Source organism: Hypanus sabinus, chromosome 10 (genome assembly GCF_030144855.1).
Source record: "Hypanus sabinus isolate sHypSab1 chromosome 10, sHypSab1.hap1, whole genome shotgun sequence".
NCBI classification, from domain to species: Eukaryota; Metazoa; Chordata; class Chondrichthyes; order Myliobatiformes; family Dasyatidae; genus Hypanus; species Hypanus sabinus.
Genome location: NC_082715.1, coordinates 125,013,541 through 125,030,697, shown reverse-complemented (window position 1 = coordinate 125,030,697; position 17,157 = coordinate 125,013,541). Strand labels below are relative to the sequence as shown.

At 40.0% G+C, this 17,157-nt stretch overlaps 1 protein-coding gene across 1 annotated transcript in view; it reads right to left on the bottom strand.

Moving 5' to 3' along the window:
- anapc1 (anaphase promoting complex subunit 1) overlaps positions 1–17,157 on the bottom strand; it is a 235,295-nt gene that overhangs the window by 15,981 nt on the left and 202,157 nt on the right. Inside the window, exons 41-46 of the mRNA XM_059982885.1 lie at positions 13,796–13,873; positions 13,177–13,244; positions 12,935–13,073; positions 12,699–12,785; positions 7,719–7,814; positions 3,261–3,456 (exon numbers count right to left, since the gene is read on the bottom strand). Of these exons, the coding sequence (XP_059838868.1) occupies positions 3,261–3,456; positions 7,719–7,814; positions 12,699–12,785; positions 12,935–13,073; positions 13,177–13,244; positions 13,796–13,873 (664 nt within the window). The remainder of the gene's footprint in view (positions 1–3,260; positions 3,457–7,718; positions 7,815–12,698; positions 12,786–12,934; positions 13,074–13,176; positions 13,245–13,795; positions 13,874–17,157) is intronic.

Here is a 17,157-nt window from a genome sequence, read left to right as displayed (position 1 = left end):
GCACCTTCCCCCCTCCCCCCACCTTCTTTACAGAGCCCCAGCCCCCTATCTCTTCAGTCCTGACAAAGGGTCTCGGCCCTAAGCGTTGACTGCTCCTTTCCACGGATGCTGCCCGACCTGCTGAGTTCCTCCAGCTTGTTGTATGTGTTGATCTGACCACAGCATCTGCAGTGTACTTTGTGTTTACTTTGGCCAAACCTTCCTTCACCATTACTGAAAACTAAAATATTTTCTCTGTTTCCGGTTCTGATGAAGGGTCTCAGACACAAACCATTAACTTCGTTCATCTTTCCACAGACAATACTGAGAGTTGCTAGCATTTTCCATCTTAATTATAAAAGGCCGAGTTTTTCAGCATACTGATCCCTCTATATCTGGATTTTAAAACAATTTATACAAAACAGTATGGCACGTGAATTTGCAGTTTGAATTTTAAATTAATAAAATAAAGCTAGTTTTTGCACAGGTTGGAAAATTTTTGTTTTCGGGATTATAAACTGAGTTTTGTTTTCTCAAGCAAAAACAGTTCTGAATAAAATGTCAAAAAATAAGAGATTTATATCACTGGGCAAATTAAGCATCAAGGATAAATGAGAAATTGAACTGGATTTATGCATTATAGGAACTTGTTTTGAAGTAATGAAAGGTAAACACAACAGCTTATACAGATGCTGGAAATCCAGAACAAACACAAACACACACACACACACACACACACAATGCTGGAGGAACTCAGCAGATCAGGCAGCATTAATGGAAATGACAGAAGAGTCAATATTTTGGGCAGAGACCCTTCAGGACTGGAAAGGAAGGGGAAAAACGCCAGAAGTAAAAAAAAAGTGGGGGGGGGGGAGGGGAAGGAGGACTAGCTAGAATGTGATAGGTGAGGCTATTTGGTTGGGAAAGGTAAAGGGCTGGGGAGGAAGGAATTTGATAGGAGAGGAGAGTGGACCATGGGAGAAAGGGCAGGAAGGGGGACACCAGGGGGAGGTGATAGGCAGATGAAGAGAAGAAGGAAGAGGCCAGTGTGGAGAATAGAAGAGGGGAAGGGGGGGGGGGACAAAAAAAAAATAAATACCAAAAGGAGAAATCGAAGTTCATGCCATCAGATTGGAGGCTACCTAGATGGAATATGAAATGCCGCTCCTCCACTCTGAGAGTGGTCTCATTGTGACAGAAAGAGCTGACGTGCTGGAACAGGAACGAGGATAGGAATTAAAATGGTTGGCCACCGGGCAATTCCACTTTTGACAGACGGAGCAGAGGTGTTCAACAAAACGGTCCCCCAATTTACGTTGGGTCTCACAAGTGTACAGGAGGCTGCATTGGGAGCACCAGATACAAAAGACTACCCCAACAGATACACAGGTGAAATGCATCCTCACCTGGAAGGACTGTTTGGGGTCCTGAATGAAGGTGAGGGAGGAGGAGAAGGGGCAGGTGTTGCATTTCTGTCGCCTGCAGGTGGGAGATTAAAGGGCAGAGATGAATGGACAATGGATAATGAAATGTATACTTATTTTTGACTCTGGCGTCTTGATTTGCTTATGAAGCTCAATGTACATTTTGGAGCACTTTACTTGGAATTTCCATGTAGTTAGTGAACTACCAGGTTGGCAATGTGAGCAACAATGTGAACTACCAGACTGGCAACGTGAGCAACATGCAGGCAAAATGACAGCAGCAACAATATTATAACACTTAGGAGTTCCTCTTTAGCTTCGACAAAAATAGGAGAAGTTAGACACAGGCATGACCAAAAATTGAAGTTTTACTTCTTAATTTACCGACTGCCCTGAAGCGTAGAGTGATATGTGCTTAGCTTTCACAGGTCCTTGCTGTTCTCCTTCATTCGTTCAGTTAATGAAATCAAAAGCAGGGTTCAATCAGGTTAACAGCATAAATAAACCAACATAAACCATAGGACTTCCTGTGTCAATTTATTTCTGCTGCCCTCCTCTTCCAGATAAGAATATCTGGGGCACCGTGATAGTGCAGTGGTTTCCCCAATGCTTTATAGTACTAGCAACCCAGGTTCAATTCCTGTCGCTGTCTGTAAGGAGTTTGCACGTCCTCCCCAGTTTCCACTGGGTGTTCCAATTTCCTCCCACAGTCCAAAGACGTACCGGTTGGTAGATTAATTGATCATTGTAAATTGTCCCATGGTTAGGCTAGGGTTAAATAGCGGGCTGCTGGGCATCACAGCTCAAAGGCCAGAATGGCCTACTCTACACTGTATCTCAATAAATAAATTAATATGGTCACACTCCAATGTTTTGCCAAAAGAGTACTGCTCTTGGTTGTGTCCTTACTGTTGGCAAACTATTGGAAAATTGAAAGTTGTGGCTGGTCCGATCATCAACTGTTATCACTCATTGGTACCTTGTGGCAGGGCGTTTGTTTCCTGCCTGCCCAGGAATATAAGACTTTATCGTGGCAAGTGTGACCTGCTCCAGCTTACTTCCAAGGCTGATATAAATTTAGCAAAATGTTAACAATGAGAGGAGCAGGACGAAAGTTTCAGAGCCAGACAGTTTTATCAGGACCATGAAGGGAAATAAATGAGCTTTAAATTGCAGAGAATTTAGGGGAGAAAAGAAAAGGACAAAATAAATCTCTCTGAAATGGTGAGAGTACGGTTACAGCGATGGAGCCATCTGATTGACAGGTTTAAAGGGAGGTTAGATGGACAGTAAACAAATAAAGGAAGGTGCAAAAGCTGTGAAATGTGGGTTGGCACTATGGGAAATGTCCCACAAACCAGACAGTGTCAGTGGAGAGAGGAAGATTATTATTGATGGCCAGTTCTGAAACAAGCAGTTAAAATGGACAATCAGAAATGACTGAAGTCAAGATTAAGTCACAATATATCCAAACAGAAAATGAGGTGGTTCCTTAAGCTTTTTTTGAACTTTGTTGAAATAGTTCAGGAGGCCACAGTCAGAAATGTCAGAGTTAAGCCTTCACGGGATAGAGAAGAACACACAATACCAATCCAGTTGCCCCCCCCCCCCACCAAAATAACCAAGCCCCTACCAGTCTGTAAGAAACTGTCAAATAGCAGAGTTAACCCATTTCCTTTTTCCACATCTCACCCATCCAATTTTTTTTTTGTTGTAAATTTCAAGGTGGCTTTAAAATGACCATATTTTCTATTCTGGAAGTAAAATATACAAAGGTTAACTTTAAAGTGACTCATCATCCCAAGCCAAAATAGTCAGGAGTGTCACTCTTTTTACAAAACAACTGCACTTGCTTACCATGGAGCCACTGATCCAGGGTGCTATCCAGCGAACTCTTCATTGCAAGGAGGAACTCGGAGTTGATAAGAAGTCCCCTGTTGCTGTTTTTAAAGTTGTCCTGGAGTGAACTGGAGTTATAGAACTGTTGCACTAGTTTTATCTGCCACAACTCAAAGGTTTCTGACATTTCTTTTCGCTCTAATCGCCTGACAGCCTGAAACGGGAAGAGTATTTATATTAAATGTCACTCTATGCAGTCACATTTAAGTGATTATACAATGCAAATTATTAGATTCTAAAGGCACTAATTCAGAAAATGCAGAACAGTCACTGAAATAGGTTACTTCCATTTGGATACATCTTATGATTTAAATGGTGCCCAAATGTAGGACAGATCTACCCCTTTATTCTAGACGTACTTGGTCAGCATCAATGGAACAACTCTGGAAAAGCTTCCAAACATCGGCTCACTTGATGTGCCTGCAAATCACATTTTTGACTTTTATGGTGGAAGGAATGTCATCGATGAATCATCTGAAGATGGTCGAGCTCAGAAGAAGATTATGTAAATCAATTTGCAGTGATATTCTAGGGCACAACTCATTGATTCCGACAACCACAGCCATTCGCTTTATCTGAGGAATGATTCTAACCAGTAGAAGGTTTCTCCCTGATTCCTATTGACTCACTATTAGGGCTTCTTGGTGCCAAGAGTCATTTGATAGATTATCACTCCAACCCTCGAGGTGAAATTTGGCTCTGCCGCTTGTATCTGGATCTAGTCATCAGTATGTCTGGGACTGATCCTGATGGAATTCAAACAGGTGACTGAATTTGTCCTGCCTTTTAGACAACTGGACAATGAGAAAATTTTTGCTTTGGACTGGTAGATGATGGTACGTCTACTAGCGACAATGCAACAGTTTAGCAGCAGGACAGCTTCACAACCACGTTGGGATGCTGCCTGCTTTCCAGGGTTCTTGATGTCTCGAGGAATGAACCAACTTGGCTGATCAATTTCTGTAACAATGGGAAACTCAGGGGGAGGGTAAAATGGACCACTCAGCAGGCAAGTCCAGCTACAGGTAGTTCATTTTAGCTTTATCATTTGCATTTACACCCTTCCAGAGAATGGAAATGTTCATTTAAATCCATCAACAAGAAGCAGAGTTCTGATTTCCTGTGAAAGTTTAGCAGTGATTCAGGTGCTCCTTCCTCAGTTAACATAGACGAGCGCCATGTTCTGGTTGGGACGTCATTTCTGAGCTTTTCCTGCTCTGGTCTTCTACACTCATCACTAAACCAGGACTCTTTACTGGATTGACAGTAATGGCAGACTGAGGAGACATGCTGGTCATGAAGTTACAGAACGTGGCAGAACACAATTCCGTACTTCACGATGCTCAGCTTTGAAATAGCAGATCTACTCATTTGGCCCAAAGGGAGTGTCACACCAGTGGTGGAGGATGCTTTCAAAGGGAATATGGGACTTAGTCAACACAAAGGCAAGTAGTGATCGCACTTCGAAACGTCATGTGTAGAAGGTAACAATCAATTGGGTTGCTATCTACTGGATAGCACTGAGCTCCTTGAGGTGAGGAAGGACATCAACAATCAACAGGTTTCCTTGGCTCTGTGTGACCTTGTGCCTTGACACTCACTTACTCAATTATTCTCCTGTGCCACCTTTTGTAATCTGTCCAGCTGGTGGAACTAGATGCATCCAATATGGAGGCGAGTGGGATATTGACTGAAAGTAATCATCCTGTAATTATGTCAACCCATACATGATAAGTCTGTGAGTCATTTCATCCACTTCTGGTGCATGAGGATGACTGCACCACATCAAGAGAGCTGGGTCTGTATCCACTGTATGTAGGTCTGTTGCCAGCTGGTTCATCTGATCATTCCACAGTTGCTAGACAAAGTAGCCAACTGTTTCAGAAGTCACCTCAAAGCTGGAGCCAGAATCAGGCTGAACTAGATAAAGCATCCAGACTGACAAGACATTAATGGCACAGATGGGTTTTTGATCACTCCAGACTATTTAATAATTGAATTTAAATTCATCAGCTGCTATGCCAGAACTTAACCCAGGCCTTTAAAAAAAAAGTAGGCCCATGTTAAACAAACAACATTAAGAGACACAAGGGGAAAATAACGAGTATTTAAGTTTTGCTACAGACCATTACTTTGAATAGCAGAAAGGAACAGGGAACCAAATAGCTTCCCATTCTGGTGTTCCTTCTGTGAATTCAAAGACAGGGTAATGCATAAAGTTTTGGGTAGCTCCATTACAGAAATACAGAGGATTCCAGTTAATTGGGGCACATTGGGACAAGTACATTTTGGCCCAATTAAGCGGCTACCCCAATTGGCTGAAGTTTCATGGAAATAGTTAAAAAGGCATATAAAAAAAGACAAACTACCATTTAACTGAGGAGCAAGTTATTTATTTAAATAAAAGACAGAACAAATTAGAACACTATCAACACTACCAGAGTACTATAAATGTATATTAGTTACACTACCGTGTTCTTCTGATTGACTACAGATGAACAAAATCAGCACACACACCCAGTGTAGCAAATTAACTGCCTTCACAATGCTTTCGACAAATGCATCCTCCAAACCTTCATTATCATTGTAACATTCAAGGTGAATGTTGATAACTTCAAATTCTTCATTGAAGTAGTGAAATTGTTCCATTTTCACTTCTGGCCATTTCTGGCATCTCCAAGCTTGAATGCTTGAAACCGCAGTGAGTAAAACAGTTCTGAATTGTCTTACTTCTCGTTTCTCGCTGGCTATCAGTATCAAAAGTCAGTGTTTTGAACACAAACACACACAACTGATGCTATTTAAAAACCGTTAGTGTAATGTCTAATGGCCACACGTGCATGCAACTGAGGCTCGTTACAGACTGTTCGGCAACAGTTCCCTGACCCAATTAAGCAGCAATGTGTCCTAAATAAAGGAAGGGAATCACAGCTATTTTCTTGATTAGTTTTTAGTTGTTCCAAATAAGCAGTTGTGCCGATTAACTGATAGCCCAATTAACCAGAATCCACTATAAATAAAAGCAATAAATAGAGCACATGATGTATAATTTCATCAGAATGAAATTAAGGACATTCTAAAGAGATTCTTGAAAAACTGGAGTATCTAGACCAGTGGTTCCCAATGGGTAATTTGATTTTTATGGGGGGCAATTCGAGAATGAGTTATTAACTGTGAATTTTTTCTAGTAAGTCTGTGTGAGTATGAGTGTGTGTGCGAGTTAATACATATGTGTATATACAGTATGCATACATAAAAATACTTGTGTGTATGTACATGTGTAATTGCGTATGTACTTATATATAGTGTATTGTGGCGACCCATTTCCTGGCGCATCCGAACCGACTCACAATTAGATAGCCTACGGGGGTTTGCGAGCACAGAGGTTTGGAGCCTCTGCGCCATGGGGGGCCGGTTGAGGGAGGCTTAAAAGTGAGGCTGAAGTTTTCGAATAAAGTTTTTTCCTTCGACTGCAGTTACCGACTCCAAGTCGTAATTTTAGCGCTGCGTGTAGCACACCGCTACAGTATCACCATCATTACAACCATCAATTGGCTTTCATAATTAAATTAATGAATTGACTGATGCAGGAAGGAATGAATGAACAAGTCCAAACACGTAAGAAACTCGTACAAGATCGCGCCAATGCTGCTTTTTGCAGTAGCTTTCGGTTCTTGGTAGTGTGAAGGTGTGTACATTGCGTCATCTCTTTTAAACGGTGTATCTGTCTTTGTATGCTGTAGAAATGAATTGGCATTGTTTTATTTATTTATTATTATTATTTTAATATCACTTAATGTTCTTTTTTTACAATTTCTTAATAATATCTTCCTCAGAACTTTAATAGTCCTTTGGTTCTTTTATTTTTCTCTTTCATGAATGCCATGTTCTTTGGAAGCTTGTTTAAACCAAGTTAATGGTCTTTTAGGTTTCCTCCAGGTGAATAGGAGTTCACTTTTTGAATAATAAGAATTATATATCACCATAGGGGGCATCAGGATTTTAGAGGTGATTAGGTGGGGCATGGCCAAAAAAAGGTTGGGAACCACTGATCTAGACCAAAGATTCAATGCAGGATTTAACATTGTATGTGAGAAGGTAGATAAGACTATTCCCTCTCCCTGGGGAAGGCGACAAGAGGTTATTAATTTAAAACCAGGGAGAACAGGATCGTGAGAAGCATCGTTAAGGGGAGAGATAGAATACAGAATGTTCTAGTCTAATGAGCATCTTTTAAGAGATTAGCGGGTGAAGTTACAGGGGGAACATGGAGCTGTGCAAAAAGTAGCGGATTTACATCACAAAGAGCTGATAGACATGATGAAATGGAAGTTGTAAAGCTTAATATTTGGAAATGTAAGTTCCTCAACTGTATTGAGAAGAAAACAATGAAAATTATAGAAGATAACTACTTACCTGGTCAATGGCCATATACGTGGGCAGCATTTCGGGCTTCTCCTGAGTAACACACTCATACAGGATCGATGAAAGTAAGTCCAGCACTTCCTGTTTCTGAAGAGACAACAGATTTATTGATTAAAACTACATTATTAACAATACAAAAGATACTATAACAGTAAGCAATATGATATATTCTGCAATTTCTTATGGATAAATAATATCAGCTCCCTCACAGTGGACGTTAAGTATACTTCAGCAAGAATATAATGCATTAAAAAATCTGATTTGGCTTGTCATAAATTTGAATATTTGACATCTTTAGCATTGATATTTGGTCCAATTGGTTGCAAATTAAGGGGGCAATAGCCTGAGCTAACCGTAGGACTGAGGTGGTAGGACAGTTGTGCTGGGTGTACGAATGAATGTGAGTTTTAAATCCCCGCTTTCCATATCTTCAGCTGCAAATCAAAAGGTGGATATCACATGGAATTCTTAAAGAAAAGTTCTCACCTCCTTTCTGACTTAAAAGAAAATTAAAGTAGAATCCAATTAATGGTTCCTTTGATGAAAAAAACAGAAGTGACGCAGAATTAAATCCTACAGCTTTAAAGTTTCCATACCAGCAAGTTATAGCTGTACCTGAACATTTCACTGGTGCTGCCCTACCCGGAGACTTTGAATTACTGAAAATTACAATTACTTTGTGATCTTTATGGAAATAAATGCAACTGTTCCAGCAGCAGAGCCATTTCAACCAGAAATTTCTCTCACCCCACCTCCTGCTCCGCCCCCAGCCTGATGGTCAGCTGATCTCAGACCTGCCTTCAGGTTTGCTTTACTTTCAGTTAAACCAAGTGCACAATAAATAATTAACTGTTTACCATGAGAATCACCAAAATGATTCCTTCTTGACCAACTCATTTGAGGTGAATCAAGAATCTAGGGACTCAGCACTGACGGGAAACCCAACCACATCAAATCACATGGCCACAAATGCAGTTCAGTCACCCAGTGATTTTTTTAAATAAATTTTTTTAATTGAATTTTCAAATGGTTACAGAAGGAAAAAGAATTATCAACCCTTCCCCCCTCCCCCCTAACATATCCCTGTAGAAAGAGAAAGAAAGAAAGAATGAAAGAAAGAATGCCTGGATATCGGATGATCCCCACATGCTCCATGGTGTTCATAATTGCTTTAATATGTATATTTATTTCTTTCCCCAAATAACCAATAATTTTATCTTCGGAGGACCTATATACTTAATCCTATCTTTTGTAAATAAGGGTGTCAAATATTCAGAAATACTCCATATTTATCTCTTAAATTATAAGTAATTTTTTCAACTGGAATGCAGCTAAAAGCTGTATCTATTTTCATTTCCTTAATGTATGTTAAAATTCTTTTTCTTTTTACCGGTCCATTAGGCCCATTAAGATTAAAACTTTAAAAATTCTGTGAATTAGTCATTATTTTTACAGGGTTACTCCAGTCTATAGTAATACCTAACTTTTCAACTTTCACAGTACCTTGGGGAATCTTTTTCAAATTCTCCGTGTTGCTATGTGTCTCCCCCCCAATTGTACAGGCAAAGAAAGAAATATTAAAGAAAATAGATTACAAAGAGAAAAAAAAACAAAATATCCCCCTACTAATATTGTGAATTAAAAAAAACACATTACCCCCCCCTCCGTTGTATGGGTCACGGCAATCGCCATGATTACACACGTGAATCCCGTAGCAATCGATCCGAAGTTCCCCCAGCAACCCCGTAACATAATAAAGTATATAAAGAGAAGAAAAAATAATATCACTACTCTCGATTAATATTTCTCAAATTTTTACCTTTCTCCCCCTGTATCATATAATTAAGAATATATCTAAATATTCTTCTGTCCTTAAACATTCATCAGCTCCATTCACTGTCCCTGTCTTCATCTTTAATCCGTTTCACTTTTAAATCTTTGGCTGAGGTTAGCGAATATTTGGGAGTTCTTGTGCAAATTCTTCCACATCCCGATAATCAGTAAAAGATCTTCTTTTTCCATCATCCAAAAAAATTATCAGGGTTGCCAGGTGGCGCAGTATAAATTTATAACCCTTTTCCCATAAAACTTTTTTCACTGGGTTAAATTCCTTCTTTCTCTTCAAAAGGTCATAACTTATATCAGGATAGAAAAGAACTGTTTTCCCTTCTATCATCAATGGCCCGTTTCTCTTTCTGGCACGCTGGGCAGCCGCCTTCAGGATCTTTTCTTTATCTTGATATCTTAAGCATCTTATCAAGATTGATCATGGGTTTTGATCGACTTGAGGTCTTGATCTTAAGGCTCTGTGAGCCCTTTCAATTTCAATTAACTGGGTTCCTTCTTCCATTTCCAAAATTTCCGGAATCCGTTTTTGAAAAAAATTTATTGGATCCTTTCCCTCTATACCTTCTTTAAGTCCAACAATCTTAATATTATTTCGTTTGCTAAAATTTTCAAGTACATCTACTTTTTCCAACAACCATTTTCTTTCTGATGTCCAGGCAGAAATATTATCTTCCATTTTATTCACTCTATCAATGGTGTCTCCCGTTGTTTCTTCCAAGTTTTAAATTTTCTTGTCCATTTTGTCCTGTCTTTTCATCATTTTTTCAAACATAATCTTCATATTTTTATTTTTTTATTACTTTTAATGCTTTTAATTCATGCATTATTTGCACCAAAGATTTTTTTATGTCTCCAATATCACCTCCAACCTCTTCCTGTTGCTCTTCTTTGTTTGTCTCTTTATCTTCATCTGATTTATCCAGTGAATCTGATTCCACCTCATATTCACTTTCACTTTCAGTTCCATTCATAGCTGGGATTTGTAGTTTGGGTTGCTCGTGTTTGCGCATGCCCCTTCCTTCACGCATGCGCAATTCCTGTTGCTCTTTTTTTTTGGAACGGTTAATGTTGCCATATTTTCCTGTTCTACATCGCCGGAGGTAAAATGCACTTGAGCCCGAGGTTCTTTCATGGTGGCCGGCCTTGATTCTTTTCCAACTTGTGTTGTCTTCAAAGTAGTGCTTCTGTTTAGGAGACAAATCTTAAGACAATCCTGAGTAGTTTATAAGTAATTTTTAAAAAGTATTTACTAACTTTTCTTCACTTAAACATTATTTTACTGGTTTTTTACGGGAGAGTTGGATTTCCACGTCGCAATCCTACGTCATCACGTGACGTCCCCAGTCACCAAGTGATTGACCTCATTCTTCCCATCATCCACAAAGCACGACCGGTGGATAATCAAGTCGTCAACCTTTATTGTCATTTCAACCATAACTGCTGGTACAGTGCATAGTAAAAATGAGACAATGTTTTTCAGGACCATGGTGTTACATGACACAGTACAAAAACTAGACTGAACTACGTAATGAAACAACACAGAGAAAGCTACACTAGACGACAGACCTACACAGGACTGCATAAAGTGCACAAAGACAGTGCAGGCATTACAATAAATAATAAACAGGACAGTAGGGCAAGGTGTCAGTCCAGGCTTCGGGTATTGAGGAGTCTGATAGCTTGGGGGAAGAAACAGTTACATAGTCTGGTTGTGAGAGCCTGAATGCTTCGGAGCCTTTTCCCAGACAGCAGGAGGGAGAAAAGATTGTATGAGGGGTGCATGGGGTCCTTCATAATGCTGTTTCCTTTGCGGATGCAGCGTGTAGTGTAAATGCCCGTGATGGCAGGAAGAGAGACCCCGATGATCTTCTCAGCTGACCTCACTATCCGCTGCAGGGTCTTGCGATCCGAGATGGTGCAATTTCCGAACCAGGCAGTGATACATCTGCTCAGGATGATCTCAATACAACCCCTGTAGAATGTGATGAGGATGGGGGGGGTGGGAGATGGACTTTCCTCAGCCTTCGCAAAAAGTAGAGATGCTGCTGGGCTTTCTTCGCTATGGAGCTGATGTTGAGGGATCAGGTGAGAATATCTGGATGCCTACAGGTCCCAGAAACACAAAGAAGCCCAAACCAAACGACTTGATTGGCAGCTAATTTTCTATTCTAAATATTATTTTGCTTCAATTTCCCATATTCATTTTGGTGCAGAATATATAACTATCTCAAAACACAATCATTGCTTGTTGATATGTTATACAACAGTGACCACAGGGTTCAGTGCTTCAAATTAACAAGGCTTCTCCCAATCCACAACTTTTATTATGTCCTGCTTCAAGATGGACACCATGGTAGCGTAGCAGTTAGCGTGACGTTATTAGAGCTCGGGGCATTCTGGAGTCCAGGGTTCAATTCCCAGTGGCATCTGTAAAGAGCTTCTGCAAGTCCTCACCATGAAATACATACGTTTTCCCTGGGTGCTCCAGTTTCCCCCCATAGTCCGAAAATATGCCAGCTAGGTTAAGTGATCATAGTAAGTTGTCCCATGATTAGGTTAGGGTTAATTGAGGCAGTGGAGTTGCTGGCACTGATTGGCTCGAAGAGACAGAATGGCATACACTATGTTGTATCACTAAATAAACAGATAGTTAGATATATAAAGATGGTATCAAGAAAAATATGTCCTGTGGATTCTCCTATAAGTGATACAGCATCTTGATTCAATAGATATTATTACTATTTCAATGTTGCTGTGGAGACCATCCTGGAATACCCTCCTAAGGCTTGGGAGAATATTCACCACAGTAAGTTATACAGATGGAGGCTCAACACTTTCTCAAGGGCTTGTAAGGACAGGTAATAAATTTTGGCTTTGGCATCGCCATCTGCATTCAATGAATAATTAAAGTAAAATCAAATCATGTCCTCTTCCTCATCCTATTGCAGTTCAAATGGTTTACTGGCTATAACTTATCACTTTGTGGAGCGTTTGCCAAAATAGTAGAAAGCAAGGTCTGGAGGCAAAAAAACAAGATAGACTTTCCAGCAATTAAGGAACCAACAACACGTAATTTTGAAGCAGAATAAAAAAGATTGTGCAGGTCTGGTAAACAATCCTTACCTCGCCGTCTTTCTTTGAATGTTTGCAGAAGTACTCTGCAAATGATAGCAGAGCTGGGTCAGAGGTAAAAGCAGAAACAGCTTCTGGCTGTAAAGAAAGCACAGCAACATGTTAACATCCTGTTCAAAAGAAAAATTAGCCTTGTGCAACTTTTTCCTGCAAATTTTATTAGCTTGTACACAATCCAATTCCAACACATCAGAGTTTACCATAAGGGAGCAGTCCTTTGGTTATACCTTGATAGAAAGGAACTCAGGGTTTCGATGGGTGAACGTCTGAGCTAAAAGACTGCGAAACCCTTTTGGATCCTCTGAGTAGGAGAGATGTCCAGCCCGCAGCTTGACGTAAAGAAAACCATCTTTTGACAGGATTGACCTAAAAGAGAATCGCGAGCAAATTACTAAATGTAAACTACATGAATCTGCATGTTAATTTACATAGTAAATGAAAAGGGTAGGGTGAAGTATTATATACTCACTGCAAACTTTGAGTTCCTTTAGAGAGATCCATCATAATCTCCCAGTACTTGGGACCTTTCACTTTGATCTGCAAAGAGTAAACCAGTTATCTATTTTATCCTGACATTACTCATTTCTTTTAATATGATCTGTTAGAATTAATACTTTCTGTTGAGATTTCAGAAGGACCAGAGATTGACGCAGTGCCAATGCAGCTGGATGCCAGGCTTACTGTGTGGGTTTCCTCCTCCAAAAGCAATTTTAATATCTTTTCAGCAGATCTGTAAGATAAAAAGTCACTTTCCCTACTACTACAAGGTTCATTTACAATAGGTGAAAATGGTTAAATTTGCCTTCCCATCCCCAATGCATTCTCTTCTGAAGCCAAGGATAAGAAAAGACTTTGCCTGGTCTTGCTGACATGCAAACCTGCAGCCATATACATAACACTGACACAAATGAACGAAGAGACAGAATTTTTGGTGATTATTTATAATTGTTTTTGCGTACTTCAATGCATATTTGATCTGAATAGCAGTCAGTAAAAAATAGAAAATCACAGAGCAATATCTAAAGTTCCCATTAGAAAGTTATAGATTAATGCTGCCAAGAGGCTTCTTACCAAAGGAAGAACTTTACCTCTTTCAGTAAGTGTAATTCAGGAAGAAGGCTCGGCGCCATGAGGTTGACTGTCATTTCCTCACACCACTGAGAAGCCTAGATTAAAATTAAAGATACAAACTTTCTGGTAAAATAGCTGAACGGTACTTTTGAAGTAACACTCTCTCCTCATGTATGAGGGTTAGATGGCCTCGACCAATGGGATTGTTAATTACCAGTATATGCAGTTTTTCTATGGGAACGATGACTGAGGTTTGATGTTTAACTCTATGGGTGAATGAAAGCATCTCACATTGCACATCACTCTGTGGCCAACTGGAAAACAGTATGACAATCTGGTGATATACATCCTCTGCCAACTACAAGCACACAATAAAACATAAAACAGGGGCAGGAGTAGGCTAAACAACCTTTCTAGCTTGCCCTGCCATATAATGTGATTATGTTGGGCTCACCTGCACCTCTATGCATTTCTCCATCCCTCTTGATTCTATAATCTACCAAATAGGTATACACCTCCATGTTAAATACGTCTAGTGATCCAGCTTCCAGCACCCACCAGGACAGAGAATTCCAGAGATTCACTGCCCTCTGAGTGAAAAAGAAATCTCCTTACCTCAGTTTTAAACAACCAGCCCCTTATCTTGTTGTTATGTCCCCTTGTTTGAGACACTTCCACTTGTGAAAACATCTCAGTATCTACCCTGTCAAGCCCTTCAAACCTTAAATGTTTGAGTAAGATCAACTCTCTATTCTTCTCTCTTGAAAGGACAAGCTTCTAAGGAAAAAGCCCAAAGATTCTCCTTTGTACTGCCTCCAATTTTACTACATATTTTTGGGTAATGAGACCAACTCTGCATGTAATATTCCAGACGGGGCCTCACTAATATCCTATATATTTGCAGTGAAACTTCTCTATTTTTAAATTCCAACTATTTTGTAATGAAAAATGCAGGTTGCCTTAACTACTTTTTGGACCTGCATGCTGTTTTTTTTTGTGATTCATGCACTAGAACAACTAGATTCCTCTGCACCACTAACTTTCAGTCTCTTGCTTTAGATGATAATCTGCTGTTTGATTTCTCTCACACACTGAAGTGCATAACCTCACACTTCTCCTCATAAATCTCCAATTGCCAATCATCCACCCACCGTACCTATTGATATTCGGTTGCAGAATTACAGTATTCTTACCAGAACACGCCTGCCACCTAATTTTGTATCAACAAATTCTGAACCTTACTTTTTCTCCGTCCAGGTGAACAGTATAAATGGCCAAGAATTGCAGCCCAAGATCTGATATCTGGGGTAATTTTCTAGTTACCCCCTTCCAGTCTGAAAAGAACCCATTTATCCCAACTCTCACTTTTCCATGAGACAGTCCATTCTAATGCACCCCTTCTGACACCAGGGGCTTTTACATTTATAACACCAGGACACAATATTAACTTTGATTCAAAAACAATGTTTTTTCTCATACCAAATTGACTCCTACTGACTGGAGCTTGAGAAAAGTATGACAAAGACATATTTTGATCTGGATTTTTTTTATAATTAACATCCTCTTAAAACACAGTACTCTGCAGCACACTACAAGCCTACCAGCCAATGATATTGTGCCAACCTTTTATCCTGCTCCAAGATCAAGCTAACCCTTCCCTTCTACATAGTCCCCCTCACCCCATATATATGCCTAAGAGTTTCTGAAGTGTCCCTAATGTATCTGCCTTTACCACCACATCTGGCAGGGTGTTCTGTGCACCCACCACTCTCTCTGTGTAAAATCTTACCTCTAACATCTCCCTAGTACTTACTTCCAATCACCTTAAAATGATGCTCCCTCATTTGAGCCATTTCCTCCCTGGGTAAATGTCTCTGACTGTCCAATCTAGGAATGCCTTTCATCATCTCGTACACCTCTATCAAGTTGCCTCTCATCTTCCCTCACGCCAAAGAGAAATGACTTAGCTTGCTCAACTCATCCATCTAAGACAGTTCCTCAGGACTGAGAGTGACCTTTGATAAACTTTGATAAAGAGCCCATCCCTTAAACACCCTCTACATGCACTTGATAATTTCTTGCTGTGATAGAGCCTCAGTTTCAGTAATCTTGTACTATGCATGCAGATGACAGCACTTGCCAAACATAGCTGATGCATGTATTAAGTGGCTTAACGCTGGGGACGTGAGCTTGGGAGAGGCACTGATGCCGTCTTGAGTAACTTGCCAGCAGATTTGAATGATTTCCTCGAGACAATGTTATTGCTAACTCTCCAGCGCTTTCTGGTGTCTACTATTGATGGCTTAAGTCAGTTAAACTCTGAGCTCTATATCATTATAACCTTGTGGTGTCTGTACTGATACAGGAACATTCCTCTTTTGCAGTATTTCTTCATTGCTAAGATAGAAGGAACTGTGAGCATAGTTCAAGCAATTTTGAAGCATCAGCCTCAATCATCAGCAGAATACAGGGTGAGCATGCATAATACAGTACTGAGAAAGGTACCAACTATAAAAAAATACATTTTTTCAGCAACATTCTGAAGTCTCCAGTTTGGCTACTACAATTTTGTATTCCTTCCTGTCACAATGGTATTTTGCCAGAGTTCACAGAATAGCATTGGGAACAATGCTCAGATGAGATAGTAATAAATAACCAAAATAAAAACACATTATTCTTTCATTCCCTCCTATCTGGGATCTCTGGAAGCAATTTGGAAAGCACAGGATATATACACACCCCAAAGAGGGAAAAGTATTCTAAAGGAAAGATGACACAACTGTGGCTAACAAGAGCAGTCAAACCAACATAAAAGCAAAAGAAAAGGGCATATTATAGAGAAAAAAGTAGTAGCAAGTTAGGTTTAGGAAGCTTTTAAAAACCAACAGAAGGTAACAAAAAAAGTAATTAAGAAGGTAAAGGTGAACTATGAAAGTAGGGTAGCCAATAATATTAAAGAGGATACCAAAAGTTTCTTCAGATACATTGAGTGTAAAAGAGAGGCGAGAGTGGATATTGGCCCTCTGGAAAACTATGCTGGAGAGGTGGTAATGGGGGACAAGGAACTAGTGGACAAACTGAATAAGTATTTTGCATTAGTCTTCACTGTGGAAGATGCAAGCAGTATGGTGGAAGTTCCAGGTGTCAGGGGGCATGAAGTGTGTGAAGTTACCATTACTAGGGAGAAGGTTCTTAGGAAACTGAAAGGTCTGAAGGTAGTTAAGTCACCTGGATCAGATGGTGTGGACCTCAGAGTTCAGAAAGAGGTGGCTGAAGAGATTGTGGAGGCATTAGTAATGATCTTCCAAGTATCACTAGATTCTGGAAGACTGGAAAATTGCAAATGGCACTGCACTCTTCAACAAGGGAGAGAGGCCGA